Raw genomic sequence first — 24,469 nt, 5'->3', positions numbered from 1 at the left:
TAAAAGCTTCTAAGTTTCAAAAAATTTGAAAAACACTAAAATTGCATACCAAACTCCTGAAGAGTTGGTTTACCTCTTATAGGGAAGCAAGGAAATTAAAGGAAAACTTCCGGGGGTAGGGGGAGGGTGACTGGGTTGTGGACATTGAGGAGGGTATGCGCCATGGTGAGTGCTGTGAAGTGTGTAAAGCTGGCGATTCAGAGACCTGTACCCCTGGGGCTAATAATACATTATATGTTAATTTAAAAAGATATATATATATATAGATATAGATATATATGTAGATATATATCTATATCTATATATATATAAATATATATATAAACATATATATCTATATATCTATCTATCTATATATATATATATATATAAAATATATAAGGAAAACTTCCAATTTTTACTTTAGGGCGAAAAGGAAATGACAAATTTCTAGAAAGAACATAAAAACATCAAGAAAAGGTTATCTCAAATATTCAATGCAATTTACAATTCATTTAACAAGCCTAAAACTAAAAAATGAATTCCCAGGAACTAGAACAGTACCTGACATATAGATGTTGAATAAATGAATGAACAAATGAATGAATGAACAAACAAATGAGCCAATACCCACTTACCTGGGGTGTAAAAATGAATGTGTCTGAGCAACATGCTCACCCTCCTGCTTTATAACAGGGTACCATGACTGTAATTCCATTCCTGATGGTGTATCTATCTGTAGAAAAATGCAGAAGGGACAAAGTTCATTGAGGGAAGATGTGATGGTTAATTTTTTGTGTCAGCTTGACAGGGCCAGTACATGTCTCTGGAGAACCCTAATAAAAGGTACATTATTTGAAAGTCTTCTGCTAACAAGGCAGCCTTCCCTTAAAGTACCAAATCTAGTCACTCAAAATTATGTGAATTATCCTATCACAGAAACAATTTCAGTATGCATATTAACATGGACTACCAAAAATGATTTCATAAAATTTCATACTAAGGAATCTATTTTTAAAATCCATTATAAGGGCATTTGGGTGGCTCAGTCAGTTAAGTGTCTGTGTTCAGCTCAGGTAATGATCCCAGGATGCTGGGATCAAGTCTGGCATCATCAGAGTCCAGTATCTTTGGGGCTCCCAGCTCAGCTCAGCAGGGAGTCTGCTTCTCCCTTTCCCTCTGCCCCTCCCTCCGCTTGTGCGCTTGCTCTCTCTCCCCAATAAATAAAAATCTTTTTAAAAAAAATTAAATAAATAAATAATAATAAAATCCATTTTAAATAGTACCTTGCAAATGTACAGCATCGGTAAGTGCGGATTCTTCTTGCTGTGACAATCAGCTAGAATGTTCCCCTTCCCTACTGTACTTGTTAGTGGATTAGATAACATTCTATAGCAATAAATACTTTGCCAGGCGAGAGATGTCACTAAGATGGCAACACATGTTGTTCTTGACTTCATACCCCTTCACAAGAGAAACAACATCTATTCAAGAACAAGATACTATGAAGAGAATTCTGTAACATGGGAGTGTGGAGTTGGTGAGGCTGAAGCACCCCACCGCACCTCAGAGACCAAGACAAACTGCATTACAAGGATGGATGTTAACTGAACCTACTGTGGTAATCACTTCACAATATATGTAAATCAAACTATCACGCTGTATGCCTTACACTCATACAGTGATTACGTTGATTATTTCTCAATAACACTGGAAGGGAAAAAATGTGGACAGACAGATAAATAGGTAGATTTATAATAAAAGATGTATGGTGAAATGTTAAAAAAAAAAAAAAGTAAGAAAGAAAAAACAAAAATTAGAAAGACAAGGGAACCCAGTCAGAGCCTCACAGAGTAACTTCTGTACCCTGGAGAAGACAGGGTACAACATTCAGAAAGACCAAGGCAAATCAAGTCTGCAGGTCAGAGAAAGCTGCCCAGAAAAAACTCTACAGATCTGAGGTGAAGGATCCACCTCAAGAATTCAGCATAGCACCTGTGCAGCACTCACTCATGAGGAAACTCCTCAAAGCTGAGTCCTGCCTTTCTCTGGACAGCTGATATGGTCACTGATACAATGGAGGTAAAGAGCTGTGGAGTCCAAAGGAGTAGCCATTTTATCCTAACATGGTAAACTCAAATGGCCATTATTCACTCCACAGCTCTCTACCAACTTGGCTGAAACACTGATGGGACTGCATTGCACATTTTACCTTCCCTCCACACAGTCTCACCTCCACTCCCTTCCTTTAGCAGGCAAAAAACAACTCCCCAACAAACCCCTTACACACCAAAAAAAAACCCACAAAAAAACACAAAACTTCGCCAGGCTAAACTTGAAATTACTTTGCTTGCTAACACTTATTGGTAAAACACATTTCCTCATAAACTACACATGTGAATAAAGGAAAAGAAGAAGGTAACTGGCTACTTAATGAACATCTTAATGAACATTTGATAAGAACCTGATAAGAACTTTATAAACCCTACTTACTTCTAACAAGTACTCCTTCATTAAGTAGGTATCGTTAACTCCATTTTACAGATTAGTAAACTGAGGTTCAGAAACTGAAAAAGAAAAGAATAACCTGTGACTACGAACTTCTCCCTTATTTTGGTTTGTTTTATATGGACTCTCCACTACCACCAACCACCAGCACCATTATGTACATGCACAGTATTTCAAGTCACAGTAATTACCCTGTTATTTTGGGAAAAGAGTATCTTAAAGGGGGAACAAGACTCACATAGTAGAGGAGGGAGCTAAAAGGACATAAGGTTTGGGTGAGCAACAAAGATAGGAGGTTAATGGACAACCCCAGTGGAATAAGAGAGGAAGGATGGAATTGAGACTGAGATAAAGGAAAGATGAAACAAAAACGAAAGCTGGATATTCCTCTGAATGTCTCCAGTCCCTTATGCAACCAGGTAAGATGTGGGAGAAATGACATCCTCATCCAATAATCCATAAACACAGCACTCAAAGAACAGCCACTAAATACTAAGAGATTAGGAAAACTATTTTGCCTGATGTCCCAATATTCCAGTTCAGAACCAAGAAACTATATAAAATGGAAAAGAAACAAATCTCCAGATGCTAAGCAGTTATGATTAAAGCAAAATCAATTCATAAACTGTCCACCGTTTGACTGGGAAGATCCTTCTAATGGGGGAAAACAATTAGGATGAAGAAACTCAGGAGAAGCCTGATAACCCTTGGCCCCAATAAAATGGGTTGAAAATGAAAAGGAAACCACTTCTGGAGCAAACATTACATGTAATTTCATCAATCAGGCGATGATTTAAGACCAATGAAAAGCCAAAAATGAAAATATGATAACTTCAATTGGTGGTATATCAACATTTTGGTTAAGAATGAACAAGGAATTTGAAAAACTAACGAGACCACAAGATTAAGGAAAATGATGGTATTTTCAAAGGATTTAAACAGTTGATTATTCAGTGAGGGCCTCTAGGCTCTGTACAGTTAAAAAAACAAACAAACTCAGGCGCCTGGGTGGCTCAGTTGGTTAATTGTCAGCCTTGGGCTCCGGTTGTGATGCCCCACTCCCATACCCCATACCCCCATTCCTGGGATCCTGCCCCACCCGCATTGGGCTTCCTGCTCAGTAGGGACTCTGCTTCTCCCACCTCTGCCCTTTCCCTAACCCCCCACAACAAGCTCTCTCAAATAAATACAATCTTTAAAAAAAAACAACTCACAATCCAGATCAACTATTCTAAATAAGTTCAGAATCTGAGGCAAAATCAAATGCTTATTCAGAAAATAAGCCAATCACTTGTTCACACAGTTTCTCAACCTATAGCCCAGTTCTACAAGTAAATTAGAAAGGGTGGATGCTAGGCGACAGCTGATAGCCTAAAGAGAGGAGAATTACAAGATCCAAACACAAAACCTGATTCAAAAAGCAAGACAATCTAAGGGCTTTATCATAGGCCAGGGCAAGTAATTTAATATATCTCAATTGTCCCCTACCTTCATCACAAAGTACAGTAACTGATGTTTAAGAAGTCTTGAGTTAACATGACATAGTTAAATTATAGTCTATATTTATATGAGATATAAATAGTACACTGTATACATGTACACCATAACTATATACCTACCACACAGACTGAAAACTAAGACATTTTAGAATGCATTAAAAAGGTTAAAGTTTGGGGCGCCTGGGTGGCTCAGTGGGTTAAAGCCTCTGCCTTCAGCTCAAGTCATGATCCTAGGGTCCTGGGATCGAGTCCTGCATCGGGCTCTCTGCTCAGCAGGAAGCCTGCTTCCCTTCCTGTCTCTGCCTGCCTCTCTGCCTACTAGTGGTCTCTTGTCTGTCAAATAAATTAATAAAATCTTAAAAAAAAAAAAAAGGTTCAAGTTTTGTGTTTTTTTTAAGATTTTATTTATTTCGCAGAGAGAGCACAAGTAGGCAGAGTAGCAGTCAGAGGGAGAAAGAGAAGCAGGCTCTCCACTGAGCAGGGAGCCTGAACTGAGCAGGGGGCCTGATATGGGGCTCAAACCCAAGACCTTGGGATTGTGACCTGAGCCAAAGGCAGACGCTTAACTGACTGAGCCACCCAGGTGCCCCAAAGGTTAAAGTTTCAAAAAAACACGGCTATAAAGAGTAGCTTTCTCATCCAGAAAACTCACTTATGCAGAACATTTTTCACCACAACACTGTATAACTGGAGGTGTTTACAAGCATGGATAAGCTCACTCTAACAGATCAATGAAATAAAACATCAGCTTGAGTTAAATGAGAATTTCTTTTCTAGAAGTCATTTGTTAAACTCATTATTTAGAAAATAAAGCTCCACTTTAAACCACTTTTATATCCAAAATAATTCTAGATGTACTGCCCAAGATACCAACTGTTTCCAGAAATTTTTAATTCAAATTACTAAAATTCACTTATATATTCAAACATTTTTTGATTATAAGCTGGAATCCCCAATCTTCAAAATAGCAAGTTCTAAACTTCTTCACCCAAAGATCTTGACTTGAAATCTGACTATTTAAAAAAAAAAAAAAGACTCAATTTTGATCACATTTCAAAACTCTACAGCTTGATTTGTGTAAGTTTTACTTTTATTCATGAGCCAAACTCAGCGTATCTTCTACTTCTCAGTCTTTAAACTTCAGATGTAAATAACAGCTAGCATTTTAAACATCCATCCCTCTCTAAGTTCTGTCCTTTCTTTTCTAATCTCACCCTATCTTACTAACAAAATCAAAATCAAGAAATTCTAAAGAAACCTTCCTTAAAGATCACTTAGTGTAGTCCCCTAGTCAATGTCTGAATTCCCCATTCAAAATCCCTAACAAGAGGCTATCCAGCCTCTGCTTCGACTGCAGCTTGAGGCCAAGGACCAACTTCCTTACTTTTGTGTTTTCAGTACCTAGCACCATGCCTCACATATAGTAGGAACTAATAAATATCTGCTGAATGAATTCTGAATGACAGCTTAGCTCATTAATTCCCAGAGTGGCCTTTTATCAGGTTACTCAGCTACCCTGAAACTGAGAAGACAGTTTCTTTCACACTCAATATCCTTCTACTCCATGAGGTACCAAAGAAGCCCAACCATCTCTGGGTTATATTTTTAGAATCAGATCTACAAATTCAATAATATAAATGATAGGGAAATGTACAACACTGACCATGATAAACTGCTGGGATTTAATTTTATCCAACATGTGGTAAGCCATAAACACATTTATAACAACTTATCCTAACTGTGTGTTAAAGACAATTAAGAAAAACACATATTATACAATATAATATATCATAAAACACATATTATAAATCAGGCATGTCAGATTTTCTCATCTATTCTGCATTTGTGTCAACATACAAATTAGGTCTTCAAAAAAAGAACAATATAATTAAATGGCACAGCAGTAATGCTAGCACTGATCAGGAATAAAAATTAGATACCAAGATACAAGCATCTATTCCCTCTTATCTTACCTTTAAATGTAGGAAAACTTTATTCACTTTGTATATTTAAACATTAAAATAGAATACATTACATTACTTGGCAAAGGAGAGAAATAGATCACTTAGTATCTTAAGTTGGAGTCTTAAACATTTTAAAATGCTTTTATTGCCCAACTTCCCCATCATTATCTATCACAAAATGAACAGATGGCATCCTCATCCAAAACACATGAGAAAATTTTCAGACACATTATTTCATTTTAAAGGTTCTTTCTCTAAGTCATAAAACAAATAATGTCTATGAAAGCAAATTTTAAACAATCCCAAAATGTATAGAAGAATTCATCTTAAATTAAGTAAAAATCAGGAAATGTTTTATGAAAGTTTCTCTAAATTTCGACTGTGTTATGTACACATGAACCTTTGACAGTCAGACTTCCTAATAAAGAACAACTGTATTTTGGTAGTACAATGCTTATTAATCTCACAATGACAAATAATTCAGAGAACTTGATTTCATTCACAAAAATAAATAAATAAATAAATATTTAGTTGCCACTTTCTAGACACAAAATAATCCCACCCACTCAGCACTATTCTTACAGAAACCCAATTCATACTTAAATCAATCAATCAATCAATCAATCAAAACCCTTTACAATTCCTAGACTTATCTCTGATAATAAGCTTTGCTTTTAGGTGGTACTCCAGTTTTTAATTACAGTATCAGATTAATACTATCTTTAGTGAATGACAAATATTATGAACTAAAGAAATCAAGGCAATACCTCAACATATTGGTGAGACTTCCAAATATCACCAAAAATGAGAATTAAATTTTTTTTAATATGTGGAAAAATTATTTTTAAATACAGAACTTAGAGCTATAAAAGATGTAGATTAATTTTTACATTGTGGTGTTCAGAAGACAGTAAGCATCCAAAGAACTAGCAGACTGGTAAATTTAACAGGTTACCTAATGATGTGCTTATATAAGAAGTAATACATAATGCATATTAAATTATCATTACTTTGTACAAGCCCAACATAAATCATTAGCAACCTTACTAAACACATGACTGAATACATAGCTAAGCAACAGCTCCTTAGGTATAAAGTGAATATACCTGTCAGGGTCTTCCTACTGTGTTATTATAATACTAAGACATTCAAGTGGCCAATAAGCGATTGCAGAAGGACACAAAGACACCCTACCACATAGCTGCCAACAACTTACTCAAAGAAACTCAATCTCTCACTAAAGGATCAGCTTTCCTCAATACTTCCAACATGTTGTGAATGAGTGTTTCAACAACTGAAACAGGAATAGTGTTACAAGTAGCAAATAGCTACTTAGAGAGATTTTTAAGGCTTAGTCTTGTGCCTTGCTTCCTTGTAATTATTCAAATTTATCAACCCAATGAAAACTGAAACAATAACGGCACTAACTGCCCAAAAACAGATCTTCAGGAGTAATAGTAATGTCTGCTACTCCCCCACACTGAAAGATACCACATATCTCAAAAAGCCAATTTTAAGTTTAAAGTGCTGAAAAATGCTCATCGGAAAAGCAAAGGCTCACATTTTTATAATGTGCAACTATTATCTTAAATCCTTTATGGAAGCAAAACCATGTGAAGTCCATGTGAAGTAGCATGGTATCACGCCCATTACAATGTGAAGGAAAAGGAGCAAACTGATAAAAAGTCCTGTTAATAAAATCCTGGTACTTTTAAAAATAATTTAAGTTTATTTATTTATTTAAGTAATCTCTACACCAAATGTGGGGCCTGAGATCAAGAGTCACATGCTCCTCCAACTGAGCCAGCCAGGAACCCCTAAAAATAATATTTTTTATATTGGAATTCTACAGTGTCCAATCCATTTAATATTACAATAACTTAGCAATCTCCATGTCATATACATCTTTTCACTAAAATATCTGTATAAATCTAAGGTTTTGTTTTTCTATCCCATTTCAGCATACATGCTTTCAAAAAATGATCTCAGATTATTTTGGTCTTGAATTAATGCATATTGACAATATCAAAATGTAGATTAATTTTATTATATGCAACATAGTCCATTTTTTATTTTACTCTATTTCATTTTATTTGAATGCTGATGACCCACTAAATTGATTTCATAACCCTCCTGGCCCTTCTCAACTGGGGTTCTCAAGAGACAAGCCCAAATGCCGCAAGGCATCCATTGTACGCAATGAATTAACTTCACTCCAAAGCATTTAGAAGGGTACTATATACCATCTTTGGAAGAACTGATGAAACCATTACTCAGATAATTTTCTGTAGGGCTTAATTCTCCCCTCCTGGCAGCCCAGATGAAAAAGGCTGAATGAATGAAAAATTGCCATTTGAAAAACCTTGCTCCAAGTGAACTGTCTAAAAACAAGTCCAAAAGTATTATTTCAACAACTGGTCCTGTATTTAATAACACCTGTGTACTGTGCAGGTGCTTTTGCACAGATTTACAAGGCATTACATATGTAAAGGAATTATTACTCTATGCTGCAAGTATGAAATTTTCTTTTCTTTGCACTTGTTTAGGATTTACTACAATGAGCCTATACTGTTTTAATAATCACACCAAAAAAACTTTTTAACATGGAATAAAAGCCGTAGTGTTACCAAAATAAACTGTAGTGAGTTTCCTAAACTTTTGTATTCCTTGTCCCCATAACACAAAATATGCACTTTCAATGTTATTTGAAATCTCAAAATAAATTCAATACCATAAATAAAAACAAAATGCTACTTTGCTTTAAAACTAACCCTGGTTTTCTCCTTGAAAATCACTGGTAACTTTATAGGGCTAGTAAAACTTTTCATTCAGTTATTCAAACCTTTATTAAACATCTACCACATTCTAGATTCAGAAACTAGAAGATAAATTCCTGCCCTCAGGGGCCTGCGTTTAGTCTTTATGTACATATTTCTGTGACCCACTTGAGTCTATAAATCAAAATGAGTTTTACAGGGCGCCTGGGTGGCTCAGTCGGTTAAGCTTAAGCAGCTGCCTTCGAAGGCTCAGGTCAAGATCCCGGGGTCCTGAGGTCCTAACACCATGCCCAAGCCCAGGAGTTGGGCTCTCTGCTCAGTGGGAAGCCTGCTTCTCCCTCCCCTTGGCCTGCCACTTCCCCTGTTTGTACTCACTCTTTGTCAAATAAATAAATAAAATCTTAAAAAAAAAAAAAAAAGCAACTTTATATTTTTTCTAGTCATTCTTCTTTCTGCCTAGCATGGGGCTGTAATACTTTATTTAGTGATTGAGGCAAACCGCAGCTTAAAAAAAGGCTTAGAATTACATATTTTCTTTTTTTGCTTTCTGTAGTCTAATAAAATCCTTAAGTTTTTTATGTATGAATCTTCACTAGACTAAAATTCTGCTTGTGGACAAAATACAGGTTCCTGCCATTCCTTAAGCTATTACCAAACTAGTTCTACCTCTTTACTTGAACAAACTGGGTTCTGGCTCCATAGTTTCCTCTCTCAGAATTCTAAAGGAACCGAAATTAACCCAATTCTTGATTCCCTCCTTGTTCTTCCAATGGCATAAATTATGACATGTGCACAACTATGAGAACACTATTGGTTGCCTCCACACTGATTCAGGTGTGCCCTTTTTCTTCCCATTTCTCAGACCAAAAATTTTTTCCCATTTCTCAGACCAAAAAGAATAAACTTCTAAGTTTTTTATCAAAGCCTTTTTAAAAATGTTAACATTTATAACTGTTTTACTATTTTTTAGTGGTAAAAACAAATATAGGCTCTGTATTTTCTAAACCATAAGGGGGCACTATTCCCAAAGCCATTCTAAAGATTTCATTTAACAGTCCTTAACATAATTCTTGTAACAGACCTGTTTCACACTTTTCTTCTTGCATAACTTTGTTTTAGTAAATATCCAATTTGTATAATCACTGTGTACAAATAACGAAGAGTGAGATACATCTGAACCCAATACTCAGTTATTTTATTTGTATTAGAAATATCTTCACATAATTCTAAATTAAGTCAAGAAGATGTATGGGGAAAGGAAAAGTCCCCAAATACGTATTAGTAAAAATTTCAATGATAGTTCGAAGCACCACCCTGCATTCCTAGACTCTTAACTTCAAAGTGCTTTCACTTCCATTCTCTTATTGGATCAGTTCTCTCATTCAACAGTTTATCTGCAAATTATATATGTGTTTATTTCCAGATCAAACCAACATTTAAAAAAAAAAAAAACCTCCACATATTCTGAAATATAATGTTGTTTTTCAAAAATCTATTCAGTTAAAAAAAGGAATTTGCTGAGTGCATCTGACATGCCAAGCACTAAACTATGTTCTGGGAAAATAGGAAAAAGATAGTCTCTAAACTCATAAAGTTACTTATTAATTTTAGAAAGTTAGACAAAAATATTCATACTGGCACCCCATATGAGCACAAACACTTCATCTGATGCTAACCTTATCCCCACTTGATCAAAATTTATGCTAATCACAAAATGCACAATCTATCACTGATATAACAAATTACCACCAAATCTGTCCCAACTATTACTAGAACACATTTTGACTCAACAATACTGTTTGTAGTTGCCCATTCTCTCAAGTGTATTTCCTCACTTCATTTAGGTTTGGAATAAGAAACTCACTTCCTCAACAGAAGAAACAGTTTACAAGATGGAAAATTTTTTTTCTACTATTACTATTATTCCAATGAACTGAAAGTAAAATGATGAACTGAAAGTAAAATGCAAAACTAAAAGTAGTAAAATATTTCATGGGTTTTAAGAAACAATTTTGTTGATACCTTTAGGTCATCTATTTGCATCACAGACAATCTGTAGGGTTTTTTCCCCCTAGGCAGAGTAAAACCATATTATATTACTTAAAGAGTAGCCAAGTCTAAATGTTAGAAAGCTAAATTTTAATTAAAAAAAATATATATCAGGGCATGGGGCACCCGAGTGGCTCAGTCCCTTAAGCAAATGACTCCTGGTTTCCTCTCCCATCATGATCTCATGGGTTGTGGGATGGAGCCCGACTCTGGCTCCTCGCTCAGCAGGGAGTCTGATTGGGATTCTCTCTCCTGGTGCCTCTCCCCACCCCTTGCACACAGGTGCACATGTCCTCACATGTGCACACACACTCTCTCCCTAAAATACATAAATCTTAAAAAAAAAAAAAGCATAAGGGCATACACCATCTTAAAGATTGTCAGCCGCATTCTGTAACAGTAAAGAACCACCTATGACTACAAGTGGACTTTTCTAGTGTGCTTAAAAATAATCTTAAGTAAGTATCACCCTTCAAATTTTATTTACAAATCAATTTGCAAGGTGTCTGGATGGCTCAGTCGGCTAAGCATCCCACTCGTGATTTTGACTCAAGCCATGATCTCAGGATCATGGACTCAATCCCTGCATCGGGCTCCAGGCTTGGCATGGAGTCTGCTTGGGATCCCTTGAGATTCCCTCTGCCTCTCTCCCCACTCACACGAGCTCTCTTTCATTCTCTCTCTCAAATAAATAAAATCTTTTTTAAAAAATGGGCAATTTGCTTAGCAATCTTTTTTTCCATATACAAAAATGTATGAACAACAAAATCAGACTTAGATCAAATAAATAATAATCACTGAAGATTTGGAAAAGAAATATGACATTCTTGCATACATTCACACACTGTAAAATACAAGAACCATATTTCTAACAAAAAGCTCTGGTGATATAAAGAAATAAATAGTTTAAGAACACCATTTTGCAAAGCCACCTAGGCAGTTCTAAAATCAAATGTGTTTCTTGTCGTGACCTGAGTAATAAAGAGTTCAAAATATACCTTTAATTTCTAGATAGAGCCAGTTCCTCCTTAGAACACTGACCTTATACCACTTATTTTGCCCATCTAAATATAGCTACTATGCAAATTAAATGTAGTTATTAGTCATGCAAATAGTTTGGTGATCATTACTAATATAATTTCCATCCTTGGAAATAATTTAACAGTTGATACATTTCAATCAACTCCCTATTGAGTTTCCTAATTTTGTATTTTAATCTAAAACAATACTTTGACTACATTAACTATATAAACATATTGATTGAATTACAGTAGTATTCATACTAAACATAAGGTTCTTTATATGAGAGGTTAATTTATTTAGTATACTCTACTATTAAAAAAAAAAAAGCTTGTCTTGACTTTTCAAACACGCTTCTTCTGGGTCTATTTGGTTTGTTTGGCAACCAACTCACTGGCTCAGAGAAGATAATAAAAAATGTTCCTCAGTCAAGCAGATCTCCTAGCCCCCCTCCCAGTTAAATACCTGAGTCTATAATTCAAGTTAATACAGAGTTTATGAACCAATATACTAAGAGAAATTGATAAGAAAAGTTAATGTTTCTCAAAATTAAGTTTCTACTACTAAGTTTGCTTTAGGAAAAAGCACTGAAAATTACTAGATGTCAAGTCAGAAGAAATGCATTTGACTCCTCATTCTACCACCCAGTAAGTTATACAACCAGGAACATGTGACCCATCTGGGACTGGTTTCTCATGAGAAACCTCACTCACAGACCTTCAAGCAAGAACTACCTCACAAAGTTTTAAGGAGTAAATTTTCAAAATATGAAGTGGCAAGTACAATAAACCACTTAAGTATGTATTACACGTGAACCGAAAAAGACTTCTTTCTTAAAGATTTGATTGCTAGAAATTTTAAATTCCATTAAATTGCTTAAAATTCACATAAAATTGGAAGAAATACACCAAAACAATGAAGTAAATCCTGCAAAAAGGTAACACAGCCAAAAGGTGGGGGGGAAATCTCACATCTTCCTCCCCCCAAAATTATTCAAATTAGTAATTTCTGAGACAATAAAGGACTACACCCAGATGAGGAATGGTTTCCTTTTTACCCAAACCCTAGCACATTCAGTTTCAGTTAAGTAAACTCATCATCTTCTTCTTTTTAACCTTTATCTTGGTTCTCGGATGTTCTTTTCTCACAAACATAGAGCAGAAATATCAGGCAAAGAAGTTTATCCCAAAAATGCTTATGTCAGGGGCACCTGGGTGGCTCAGTGGGTTAAAGCCTCTGCCTTCCGGCTCAGGTCATGGGTCCTGGGATTGAGCCCCACATCGGGCTCTCTGGGCTCTCTGCTCTGCAGGGAGCCTGCTTCCCTTCCTCTCTCTCTGCCTGCCTCTCTGTCTACTTGTGATCTCTGTCTGTCAGATAAATAAAATCTTTTTTAAAAAAATGCTTATGTCAGAACAATGAAGACTCGAGCAAGGACAGCTGGCAAATAATGTGGTCACCTACGGACAGGTAAGGGTAGAGCCCCTAATTAGCTTAAGGCAAGATATCATAAATATCAAAAGGGCATTCCACATTTAGAGAATTTCCAAGCACAAGCCTCAGCGTGGGACCAATCCAGCTGTAAGCAAGTCCAGCAGTTTGAGAAGTGGCTTGAAGTCAATCCTGCTTCAAAATCAGTCAATAACTGCACATGAACAATATAAACTTATCTAGGAGCCACAGGCAAGGAACTCCAAAGCGCTGACCCTTTGGAAGCAGCAAGTAGCAAACTCTCCTGAATTAGAGTCTAAAATTACCTTCTTGAGCCTCAGAAGCAAATCGCAGTTTTAAAACTAAACTGTAACTAAATTTCCCTCAAAACCTTAAAGGTACTATAATAAAGCACTCAACACCAAATCTAGCCCAAGCTCTAATGTTGCTGTGAATAAGCTTCAGTCATTTAATATGCCTCATTCATTTCTTCTGTGAAGTAGAAAAGGCAGAGATTATTTCAAGAAATAAAACTAATAGTGGAAAATTAGATTCTTAAGATGAAACATGGCCATCTTTTGTTGTAGGAATCAAATAAAATTATATATGTAAAGGCTCAAGAACAATGTTTGCCACATTGTAAGTATTAAACAGTGCTAGCTAGTATACTGGTTTTAATCAAGTAGAAAAATATATATAAAAATCAGATCAACAAACTGGATATTTAATAACCCGTATCTTGTTTTACCCAGACGTTCAAACTCTTAGAATGAAAATCTTAAAATACCAAATAATGTGGTGGATACCTAATGTTTAAGATCTCTTTGCTGACAGGTTTTTACACTAATATTTAGTTAAAATAATCTTTTTATTCTAGCTGTCAGTTTTTTAAAGTTATTTCTTTCTTTAAAGAAAAAAAACCTTCCTTACTAGAACCACAAATTCTTCAGATAAATCTTCCTTATCCATTTATTTCCAATACCGAATAGCCAGATATAGAAATAATGTCAGAAATCCAAGATCTGCCTTTGAAAAATGCTGTTTGAAGCCCACAACCAGAATTGTTTTGGCTAGCTATTATACCATTTGCAAATGGAAATAACACCAAAGTGTAAATTATCTTGAGTCCTAGGACAACAACAGATCTAGTCATCAAAAAGCAGGATGTGTGAAAAAGAAAGAGAACATGACTTGAGAAAGAAGCCCCAAATCCTCCACTCCCTGGCTATATAATCTTGGGAACGCCACTTGATCTCTGAGCCTCATTCTCTTTATCTGTAGAATGGGAATAATCCTAATTCTTGCAACAGGTTGTTCGATCTTCCAAATGAGCACACACACAGGAAAGCATTTTATAGCCTAAAATGTGTAATACAAACATTACGCATTACATAGATCAGTATTTTTTGTTGTTGTTGCATTAGCAGCAACAGTTTCTTAATGCACAGGTTAAGTAATAGTCTAAATATAGAATTGATTTCAAAGTAAACCACTGCCATTATTCAAAATTACTATTCAAAAAAGCAAAAACAAAACTTGCCTTGGATTGAGTTCTCTTTCCATTTCTCATGCTAAATTTCTCCTTCATTTCTTCTAAAATTATCTTCAGTTTCTTTTCTTCAGGTGTCCCTAAGTATTTCTGGTTCACATGAAGATAGCAATGCCATTTGGCTGACTCAAAGCCCCAGTGGCAAGTCCTTTTGTCAGGTGATCTGTGAGAATGCATCACAAAAGTCTGGGGCGCAAACATTCCACAGCACTCCAGACACTGAATACAGGGAGCATCGGGCTGAACATAAAACTGGGGTGCAAATAGACCCTGACATTTGCCCAAGCATTCGTGTTCCACTTCAAAGGCACTGCCAGTTTCCTTTAACTGGGCCAATGAGTTTTTAGCAGGAAGTACACTACCATTTTGAGGAAAAGTGCGGGGCCGCAATAAAGCATTACATAGTCTTTGTGCATCAGTTAATGTGATCAGCCCACAGGATGGGGCATTGAATGGAAGTATTCCCAGGACCTTTAAGATATGAAGCTGGTCTGAAGTACACCGTGAACAATAGATGTACAATTCATCACACACTGTATTTATTTGCTGGAGTGAAAATTCTCGGAGAACCGAATTTAAGACTTGGGGCAAACAGAGTCTCTTTTCTCCTCCAACCTGAAAGCAAGAAATAGACTCTCCTTCCAACACAGTCTGGGTGAGTTCTGTGGAGCTATCAGAAGGGATGAGCAGTGGGCCAGGAAGAACCTGAGGAGATGGAAGAGGCAGAAATACAGTAGGTGACATGCTTTCTTGGGAATATCGAGCAGAAAATGCTGCTGGTCCACCCAGGGAGCTCTGACTACTTAAATGGAATTGCGCCAAAGTGTGTTTCAAACTGGGATTTAAATGTAAAGGTTCAGGCACAGAGGCACAGGTTCGCTTGACATGTTCCCCATCAGTTTCCATTGGCACTTCATAGTCATCCAAGTGTTCCTTCTTTACTGCTGGCATCTTGTTGATCATCATTTTCCCATTTGCGTGGATGTCTGTCATCATTTTTTTCACTGGAGGGCCGCCATCATCTCCCATCCCATTCAGTTTTTTATTTGTGCCCTGAACCAAGGAAAAATTTGTCTGTAGGTTTGCCATAGCTAAAAACTGTTGTGTTAAATAAATGAGTCTAAAATTTGCATTGTTCTTTAGTCACTCATTTGAAGAGAGAAAAGCAATGTATATCAATGCTTATGGCAATTTACTCTCATAGAAAATTTAAATTTTCAAAGAGAAATCTCCCTAAATTACTCACTAGATTTTGCAACTTTATTTTGTTCTGCTTCTCTAGTATAATTTCACTGCCAGTGCTATAAACTTTCTTCTTTTGTCTCTAATAATAAGAATATAATTGTGAGGCACACCTCCGAGGAAGCCTTTTTTCGTAATTCTTCAAATATATATATTAAAATAAACTTATCAATTCTCTCTGTTCGAGAAGTCCAGAATCAATGCAATGGTTTGCTTTGGTTTTAAGCAAAACATGTGAAAAGCTTATGTGATTACTTGTGTCATAAACTCTAGACACAAACACAGATCAAAATGTCACATCCAAATTTAGGTTTTGGCACCAAAGACACCAAAAAAGGGGGAACAAAAGATATCTTCTCTAAAAGTGATGATCTTGTTGGTCTGTGTTAACAAACTGAAGGCTTGTATAAATCCTTGCACCAGTAAGAAGAGCTTCTGACTCCACTTGAACTTCTACCGTTAAAAATGATACCTAAAGAAAAACTGCCTGGGGAATCTTCATGGATTACTGTTCATTCTTCTTTTAATTAATCTAGAAGAGAGCGGGGTGGGGGAGAGTTACATTTGAATTTGTTCCAGAGGCCAAAGGGTTGGTTTGAAACTAGTTTCTTAATCTTATACCCAGTTCAATTTTACCAAAGGTGACACTTGGGCAATTTCTTCAAATCTAACACCAGTTAGATAGAAGAACTTCATTTAAACAGGAAAGCAATTTGGAGAATGAGTAAAGGGGGCAATAATATCCCTCAAAAGGGAAAGGGCTACCTCAACTGAGAATAGGGAGAACCTTAAGTAGATCATCTCACCCAAAATTCAGTACCAGAGGCTTTCTCAGTTATGCCATTTTAATTATAATAATCCCTTACTACATCTCTTAATATAAAAAATATATACCAGTTTCATCCCCCCAAAAAATCAGATACGAGTTAACATATCTACCATATGAAACTAAGTTACAATTTTAAGTGCATTGATTCACCTAGTCGGTGTATGCTATTTTTCTGGAATGACTGTAGGCAAAAATTAACTTTCCCTTTAAAAGGTGGGTGAAGTGGCTTAATGGAAGTCAAAAGCTAGACTCCACTCCTGGGAATCTCCATCCTTAACAAGACTAATCCCGGGAAAAAACACAAGGCAGACAGACCTCACAAAGAATGCAAATGGAGGAAGAAGGAAAAAGAAAAGATTCTTCTTCCACTTCCTTCTTTTCTGAAAGAAATTCGATAAATAGAAATTTTTGCCTCCCGAACTCCCAGCAATTTACCTTAAAATATACCCTTAGGGCTACGGACCAAGGCCACTAGCCAATGTTCTGACTTTCGCCCACCACAGGAACACCTCAGCGAACGAAGGCTGAGAAAGAGGGCAGGAGGCATGACCTACAGTGGGGGAGCCCCCAACCCTGAAATCCTCGGCCCACGCAAATCCACCCACCCATCACAAACCCGAGGGGGAGGACGGAGTGGTGGACAAGGGATATGGGACGCTTAGGCTGTGCAAGGGGGGGGCGTGTGGGAAGTGGAGGAAGAGGAGTCCCCCAACCCCCACACACAGCCTTGGGACAACCCCAAGTGCCCTCCAACACTGCCCCACTGCGGGGGCCGCGGGGAGGAATGTGGAAATCCCCAGCGTACCCTCTCCCCGGGAAGTTCTCGGGTGTTACCCCAGCACCCCTACGGCTGCACCTCCCCAGTCTGCCCGGGGCCAGAAGGGAGAAGGGTCTGCGAACGGGTGGGGCGCCAAGTCGGGATCCCCGCGCCGCAGGCAGCCAACAGACGCCGGGGGCATCCCAGAGGAGTGCAGACGGGCGGCTGGGGGAGGGTGGGGGAGTGACGGGCGTCCGGGTCTCCGGGGTCCCGACGGCTCCGGTCAAGTGCAGCGCCTTTCCTGTGTCCGCGCCCACCGCCTGGGGTTAGCGAAGCATGATCCGCCCTGGGACACCCGCCCTGTGCCCCCGACCCCACCCGGGACCCGCGCATCCGGACCCCCGACTCCGGCCTCCGCGCCCGGAGTAGCTCGACGAGCTTTGTTAACTCCCCACTACCCCGAGCACCGCCGTCGGGCTCCCCCGAGGCCGCGCGCCCCTTGCCTCCCGCCGCGCCCGCCGCGTCCTCACCGCGAGCCGGGGCCGCACCTGTGCCAGCCGCCGCCGCCGCTCGCCCGCTCCCTTCGGCTGTGCCGGCGCCGCTCCGAACCCCACACACATCGCTACACACAGCCCTCTGACGTCACCGAGCCCTCGGCCCGCCCACGTCACTGCGGAGACACACGGCTTCCCGCAGACGCCGCCGCCGTCTCCGGCCGCCCGGGGGAGAGAGAGGGTGGCGGGGAGGGGGAGGGGTGGGGAACGGAGCCAGCGGCGGCACCGCGCGCGCGGCCTCGCCGGCGTCGCCGCCGCCACCGCCTCTCGGCTCCCAGCTCCTCGGGGACGCGCGCGCTGTCTGGCCTATTGTGGCTCCTTAGGGCTCCCCCCCGCCCCGTCGCCTCGCGCGCGCCCCTCCCCCCCAGGCGCGCTCCCGGCGCTCCTGGCCTCGCGCGCCGTCTGGGCGGCTGGCGCGGGGCGCTGTCTGCGGTGCACCCGGCGCAGACAGGATGTTCCCTCCCCGCCCCACCCCCACCGCCACCCTCCCTCCTTCCTTCCTCGAGTCGCCTAGCCGGCTGTCTGGGGCCGCCACCGCCCCGCCCCCGCCCCACCCGCTGCTCTGTGGTGACGGGCCAGACCCGGGGGCGCCCTGGCCGCTCCGCTGCCGCGCGACAGGGAAGGAGGGGGCAGGGCGGCCGCGCGGTGCACTGTGCGCGACCCCAGCTGCCGGCAGGGCGGAGGCAGGGCCCGCCCAGCAGAGCGCCGCCGCCCGAGGTCAGGCACGGGCGACCCTCCCCCCGCGAGGCCGCAGCTGGGCCGCCCCGCCCCGGAGGTAGCCGGGTGGCGGCCGCCCTGCAGCGCCCCCGGTGTGGGCCCTGCTCCCCGGGGCGCGCTGGGGCTGCCCCCCGCCCCCGCGGGGCCTCCAGCCCGCGAGCCGCCCTTCCAGCTGCCTACGCTCCGCCCCACCTCGGCGGCCCCCGCCTCGTTCAGGCGGCCTCCGCCCAGACGCCTTCCCCGGGCTGACCTCCATCCGCCATCCGGCCGGGCTAGAGGGCTGGCCAAAGTTCCGGCAAAACCGAGAGAGAACATTTTTGTCCCTACTTCTCAGGCTCCCTCCTACCCCGTCCCCACTAGGCTTCTCCCTCTGTTTCAAAAGGGAGCTAGAAATTACAGGTTTCTACAGTGTTTACTGAGGGCTTATTATTTGGTTTTTGTTTTAGAAGGGAACACGAAATGAGATGAGGAAAGGTACGACCTAGGAGCTTTCGGCTTTGACCATCGGGCGAGCAGAGTGGTCTTCCTTGTTAGCGTTCCCAGGATAGCCAATTAGCATATTAAACTCTGCCGAGTTGCTCCGTCATATTTCGAAACACCAAGAAATCCCCTTTTCTCCTCCCCACCGCAAGATCAGGAACCGAAATAGTTCACCGACTTGCACTGCACAGAATTCAAAGGACTCGAGCTTCGCCTCGGGTTGTTTTTTCTTTTTTTTTTTTTCTTCTTTTTTCCCTTTTCGCCCATTTTCGTCCAGTGTCTCCTGGTTTTACTGCTTCGAGGTCGCTCCTACGGGGTCCGCATTTGGAGCCAGCCGACTGGGAATAGTCCTGTGCTCATAGATTCCCCCCCCCCCTTTTCCTCCCAGAAGGCCTACCAGAGGCTCACAAACCTCTCATTCGCCCCACTCCCACGTTCCCTTCCTTACGCCCCCCAACGTCGTGCTCCCGGGTCGTGCCCCCTCGCCCACCCCCCACCTTCCCCTCCTTGACTGCCTCCTTTGCTGAACATGAATAATTCCGCAGCACTTCCCATCTGTTATTGCCATAGAGACAGAAGCTCGGCAAAGATAATGATGTTCTGTGCAGAGCCAGTGGGGGGAGAACAGCATCTGTGAGTCTGGGGGATAGATTTTCTAACCGCGAGAATATTTAGAAGGCCGGCTGCAGATCCAATGTGGAAGACTGGACAGTCCTGGGACTTGGCATCCGAGCAACTCGTGGCACCTGGCTCGTGTCTCTCGAGAAGAAACAGTTTTGGGGAGCCAAAATGACAAATTTTTTTAAAAGTGATTCCAAACTGCAATTAATGACAAATGTTTAGTAGTCGTTCGATCAGCCATAAAAATAAGTACTTGCTAGCATGACCAAAGGCCTAAGGACCAAAATAAACTGGACAGTAAATAGACTTTTGAGAAATCAAACGCATTATCCCCTCCACTGTTCTTTTGATTTGCTTTCCCCAGGAATCTGTTTTTTGAGGGAAGGATCTTTTGTGCCTGTTATTTTATGTACAATAGTTTGAGAAATAGTGACTGGCAAATGTAGCTAGAACCAATCAAGCTTTGAGGGCATTTTTTTTTCATTATTCATCAAAGTACAAAACGTACCAAATTAAAATTCACTTTACCCTTGAATTCCCAAGGTCTCAGCCTCAAAGGTACAGGTTTGAACACAAGTGAAACTAGACAGGGTACATTTACACAGTTCTGATGCAGCTGAGGAGGCTCTTCCTAAGCCACATTTTTGCAGGCTTACTTAAAGATTTTCAGGAATTACCAGCAAAATTGTATAATATGAAAAAAAAAAAAAAACAACAGAAGCAGATGATAATGGTTCTTTATCTCAGAATTAAGTGGACACAGAGAATACAATCCTTAGAAAAAATACGCACTGTAAGGTAATGAATATTATAATTCCCATATACTGATGGTCTTCATCAGTGTTGAAAAGTCAATGCAAGTATTGGTTAGTAAATTGCTAGTAGATAGGTTTCAATCGGCCTCCTACCTCATCTTGCTCACTGCCAGTAGGAACTAAGCAAGACCACTGTGAGAATGTGTGCCTGTGTGCATGTAAGAATTCCAAATGATTGGAGGGAGGAGGAGCCTACCCATTGTCTCATCTTCCACTAAGCAGTACAGCAAGAAGATCCAAACTAATTGCTACTAGATGGACTAGAATTTCTTCTTCATTCGTTATGGCCCTCTGGTAATAAGAGAAACCAAGAATTCAAAAACTAGTTCTGACCTGTGACCTGATAAATGATTTGGGGCAAATGCTTTCCTCTTGTCTCCATGTACCCATCTATTGATAATGACCTACCAATATTAATTACGAAGAATATGAAAATGAGAAGGACAGGGTAAAGTGCAAACACTCATTGTAAATTAATTTTATTTTCATGAAGGAGGGGGAAGAAAGTCAGATAAACATTAATAACAGAGCACAAAAACACTGGCTTTTGTTTTTGTTTACACCCCTTTGTGCTCTTTTCCAAGGAAGAAAAACCAGTTGCAGCTTGATGGTTCTAGTGCCTCTTCTCCCGTCTCCCTCGATCTTCAACAAAAAAAAACTTGTTTGACATATTTTCTGGCAGCAAATCAGATGCTACAAGGTCCTTCAGTTTCACAAAAGAATCTCAACTATTTCCTTTTCAACCTCATTTTTTTCTGTAGCTTTTCATTTATTTCTACTTGTCCGAATTATGATGGTACTGATGATGCTCTTTAACTTCCTCACAGCACTCTCATCTTTTTCCTACCTATCCCCTCTCCCCTACTCTCCTGCCCCTACCCGCCCCCCCAGTGCACTTTAAGCCCCATATTAGTTTAATGCTACTGTCCCTGCTGGTGCAAAGATCCTTTCCCTCATTGACTAGGCTTTCTCTTCTTATCTGCCAAATTGATACTATACCTACAAGATCCTAATCTCCATTTTCATGTCTTAAATAAGATGAGAACCAGATGCTTAAAAATTATTAACCTCCTTCTCCTGAATAGTGTCATGCAGCACTTTTTTTTTTTTTTCCGGATTTTAACTTGGGCTCTGAGAAACTGGAAGGGAAATATGAAGAAGAAAGCAAAAAGGAATAGCCAGAAAGGGTAAAAGAGAAAAAGATCATGTTAGAAGAGTGAATTTTTAGTGTATAAATTGCTATAAACTCTAAAATCAGTGTAATGGACACATGGAAAGTGTATTTCCTTGTCAATTCTAGGAATTTCATGAGTGTTTAGAAAGTGTGGCAAAGTTTGACTTACTGCAAATCAGAGACCTTTTCTCTTTTTCAGGGAAAAAGAGTCATAATTAGCCCTGTGATATTGCCAACCTAAGATTTGAAAACTGCGTAGTGCTAGGACTATAAGTAGTTCAAAATGCTTCACATTTTCCTATGAAACACAGACAAGAAATTCCCTTTTTAACAAAAGAGAAGTTGAGGCAGAGTTTAGGTTACAAGCCTAACCACTAGGCTGATAAGTGGCAGAACAGAGGTTAGTAGGACATGCATTTGACCCACATCACTGGGGGTTCCATTCTTCATTTCCTCACTCTTCTTGGTTCTCAGTCCCACAAGCTGTAAAGACTGTCAAATTGGCCAAAAAAGACCAAATATTGAAATTTACAGGTAGGTAGCATTGTACCAAGCTTCAGAGAATATTTATCACCCACAATAATACTTACCCTTCCTATGGAGTAATGCTCTGTGATAGTGTACTCTCTATTCTGAATCTTTGAATTTCAATTAGCTACTAATGCATGCAGCCTACAGTTTAGGAAACAATGCATTAAAGAATAATAACCAGTGTTAACATTTATATAGTATTTACTATCGCTAGGCTCTGTTCTAAGCATTTTAAGTATAACTCATTTAATCCTCAAAACAACCCAATAAAAGAGTGGCTATTATTACTCCATTTTACAGATGAAGAAACTGGCACAGAGTTGTGCTCAAAATCATACAGCTATGTACATCCTTCCTCTTCAAATTATGAAAAATATTATCTACATGATTTTCAAATCTGAGTTCTATGTAAGACCAATCTGGAGGTAAGAAATAGGATTAAGGTTTATGTTATATGATTTGAAGGTCACAGAAGATTCTATTATTCCCCACTGCCTTTCTGACATAGTGTTTGAGATTTCCATAATATATTATTTTCACTAATATCCAGGTTAAACTGCAATATTACATAGAAGGAAATAAACATTATTATTATTATTAGTCTATTATTATATAATTATCAATCTCACAACACTGTCTCAAGTTAGGCAATATTACCCCTACTTATCAGATGAGAAAACTGATATTCTGGGTTTAGATTATATCTTTGCTCTGTTTTGCTATCTGTATCAGATTCATTGGTCACATAGCAGAATCCTATTATAATGCCACATAAGATAAGGAAACTTTGATTAGAGGAGGACATAGAAATAGAAGGTATTCATGTGTAGATCAGGGAGGGAAAGCGCAGGTAAAGAACCAAAGCAGGGAGTTCTGGGCCACCAAATGGTAGACTGAGAATTATAGTAGCTTCCCATAGGGTTGGCTGCCCAGCTATGAGTCTTTTCCTGGCTCCTGTCCCACTCCCTGAACCACGTGGCTTCTTCAACTACGAATGACCTTCCCTGTAAACCTAGCCAGCTGGACTCAGAATAGACACCTGAGCCAAGCTAAGCCAATGAGCACCTTCCCAGAGGTGTTTGGAATGAGCACTAAGAGAGTCTAGCCCCAGCCTGGCTGGTGTACTGAATGGAGAAAATATAACCTCCAAAACTTTTGGTGATCATGCTGCCATATCATGGAGTGGAAAAGCGGTGTAAGCCATCTGCTGGAAGAAACCAAAATGAGGCAGGTATAAAGAGGAGAGCAGATAGAGTGCTGATAAGACTCAAGGTTTAGGCTCCAGTGTGTTCCCATGCTGAGCTATACTCCTGTCCTTGGATGCTCCTGCTACCCTGAGCTGAATCCCCTCTTAAGCTTGAGCTAGTCTGAGTCCTTGCAACCTAGAGTCAGAAAGAAGTGGAAGGATGGGGTAGTGGCTTCAGTTTTACACAGCTCTGGACTTAGTGTTAACTACCAAATCTCACTAGACTTAGATTCACCAAGAAAACCAAAAACCAAACAACAACAAAATATCTATTAGAACACCCCATCTGGGACTCCTGGGTAGCTCACTGGGTTTAAGTATCTGCCTTGGGCTCAGGTCCTGATCTCAGGTGCCTTGAATGGAGCCCCGTGCCTGGCTCCCTGCTCAGCAGGGAGACTGCTTCCCCCTCAGCCTCTGCTGATTCCCCTGCTTGTGTGCTCTCTCTCTCTATGACAAATAACTAAATAAATAAATCTTTTTAAAGAAAGGGGGGGATAAAAAACTTTAAAAAATGGGGAAGGAAGGGGGAAAGCAGAGAGAGGCAAAAACACTGAAGACATAAAATGGTTCTCTGGGGCCTCCATTGGTTAAGAGTGTGACTCTTGGGGCACTTGGGTGGCTCAGTCATTGGGCCTCTGCCTTCAGCTCAGGTCATGATCCCGGGGTCCTGGGATGGAGCTCTGCATGGGGCTTCCTGCTCAGCTGGAAGACTATTTCTTTTCCCACTCCC

The 24,469-nt window shown here is 40.2% G+C and overlaps 1 protein-coding gene across 2 annotated transcripts in view; it reads right to left on the bottom strand.

Moving 5' to 3' along the window:
- Positions 1-18,346, bottom strand: part of SKIL (SKI like proto-oncogene) — a 28,932-nt gene extending 10,586 nt beyond the window's left edge. Inside the window, exons 1-3 of one of the 2 annotated variants that reach the window (XM_032847945.1) lie at positions 18,132-18,346; positions 14,765-16,547; positions 618-715 (exon numbers count right to left, since the gene is read on the bottom strand). In XM_032847945.1, the coding sequence (XP_032703836.1) occupies positions 618-715; positions 14,765-15,862 (1,196 nt within the window). In that variant the 5' untranslated portion in view covers positions 15,863-16,547; positions 18,132-18,346. The remainder of the gene's footprint in view (positions 1-617; positions 716-14,764; positions 16,548-18,131) is intronic. The other variant, XM_032847944.1, reaches the window with a different exon arrangement.
- Between the last annotated feature and the right edge of the window lie 6,123 nt (positions 18,347-24,469).

The sequence above is a fragment of the Lontra canadensis genome, unplaced genomic scaffold, assembly GCF_010015895.1.
Source record: "Lontra canadensis isolate GAN:19392208 unplaced genomic scaffold, GSC_riverotter_1.0 scaffold196, whole genome shotgun sequence".
In the NCBI taxonomy this organism is placed as follows: Eukaryota; Metazoa; Chordata; class Mammalia; order Carnivora; family Mustelidae; genus Lontra; species Lontra canadensis.
This window is presented reverse-complemented; position numbering and strand designations above follow the sequence as displayed.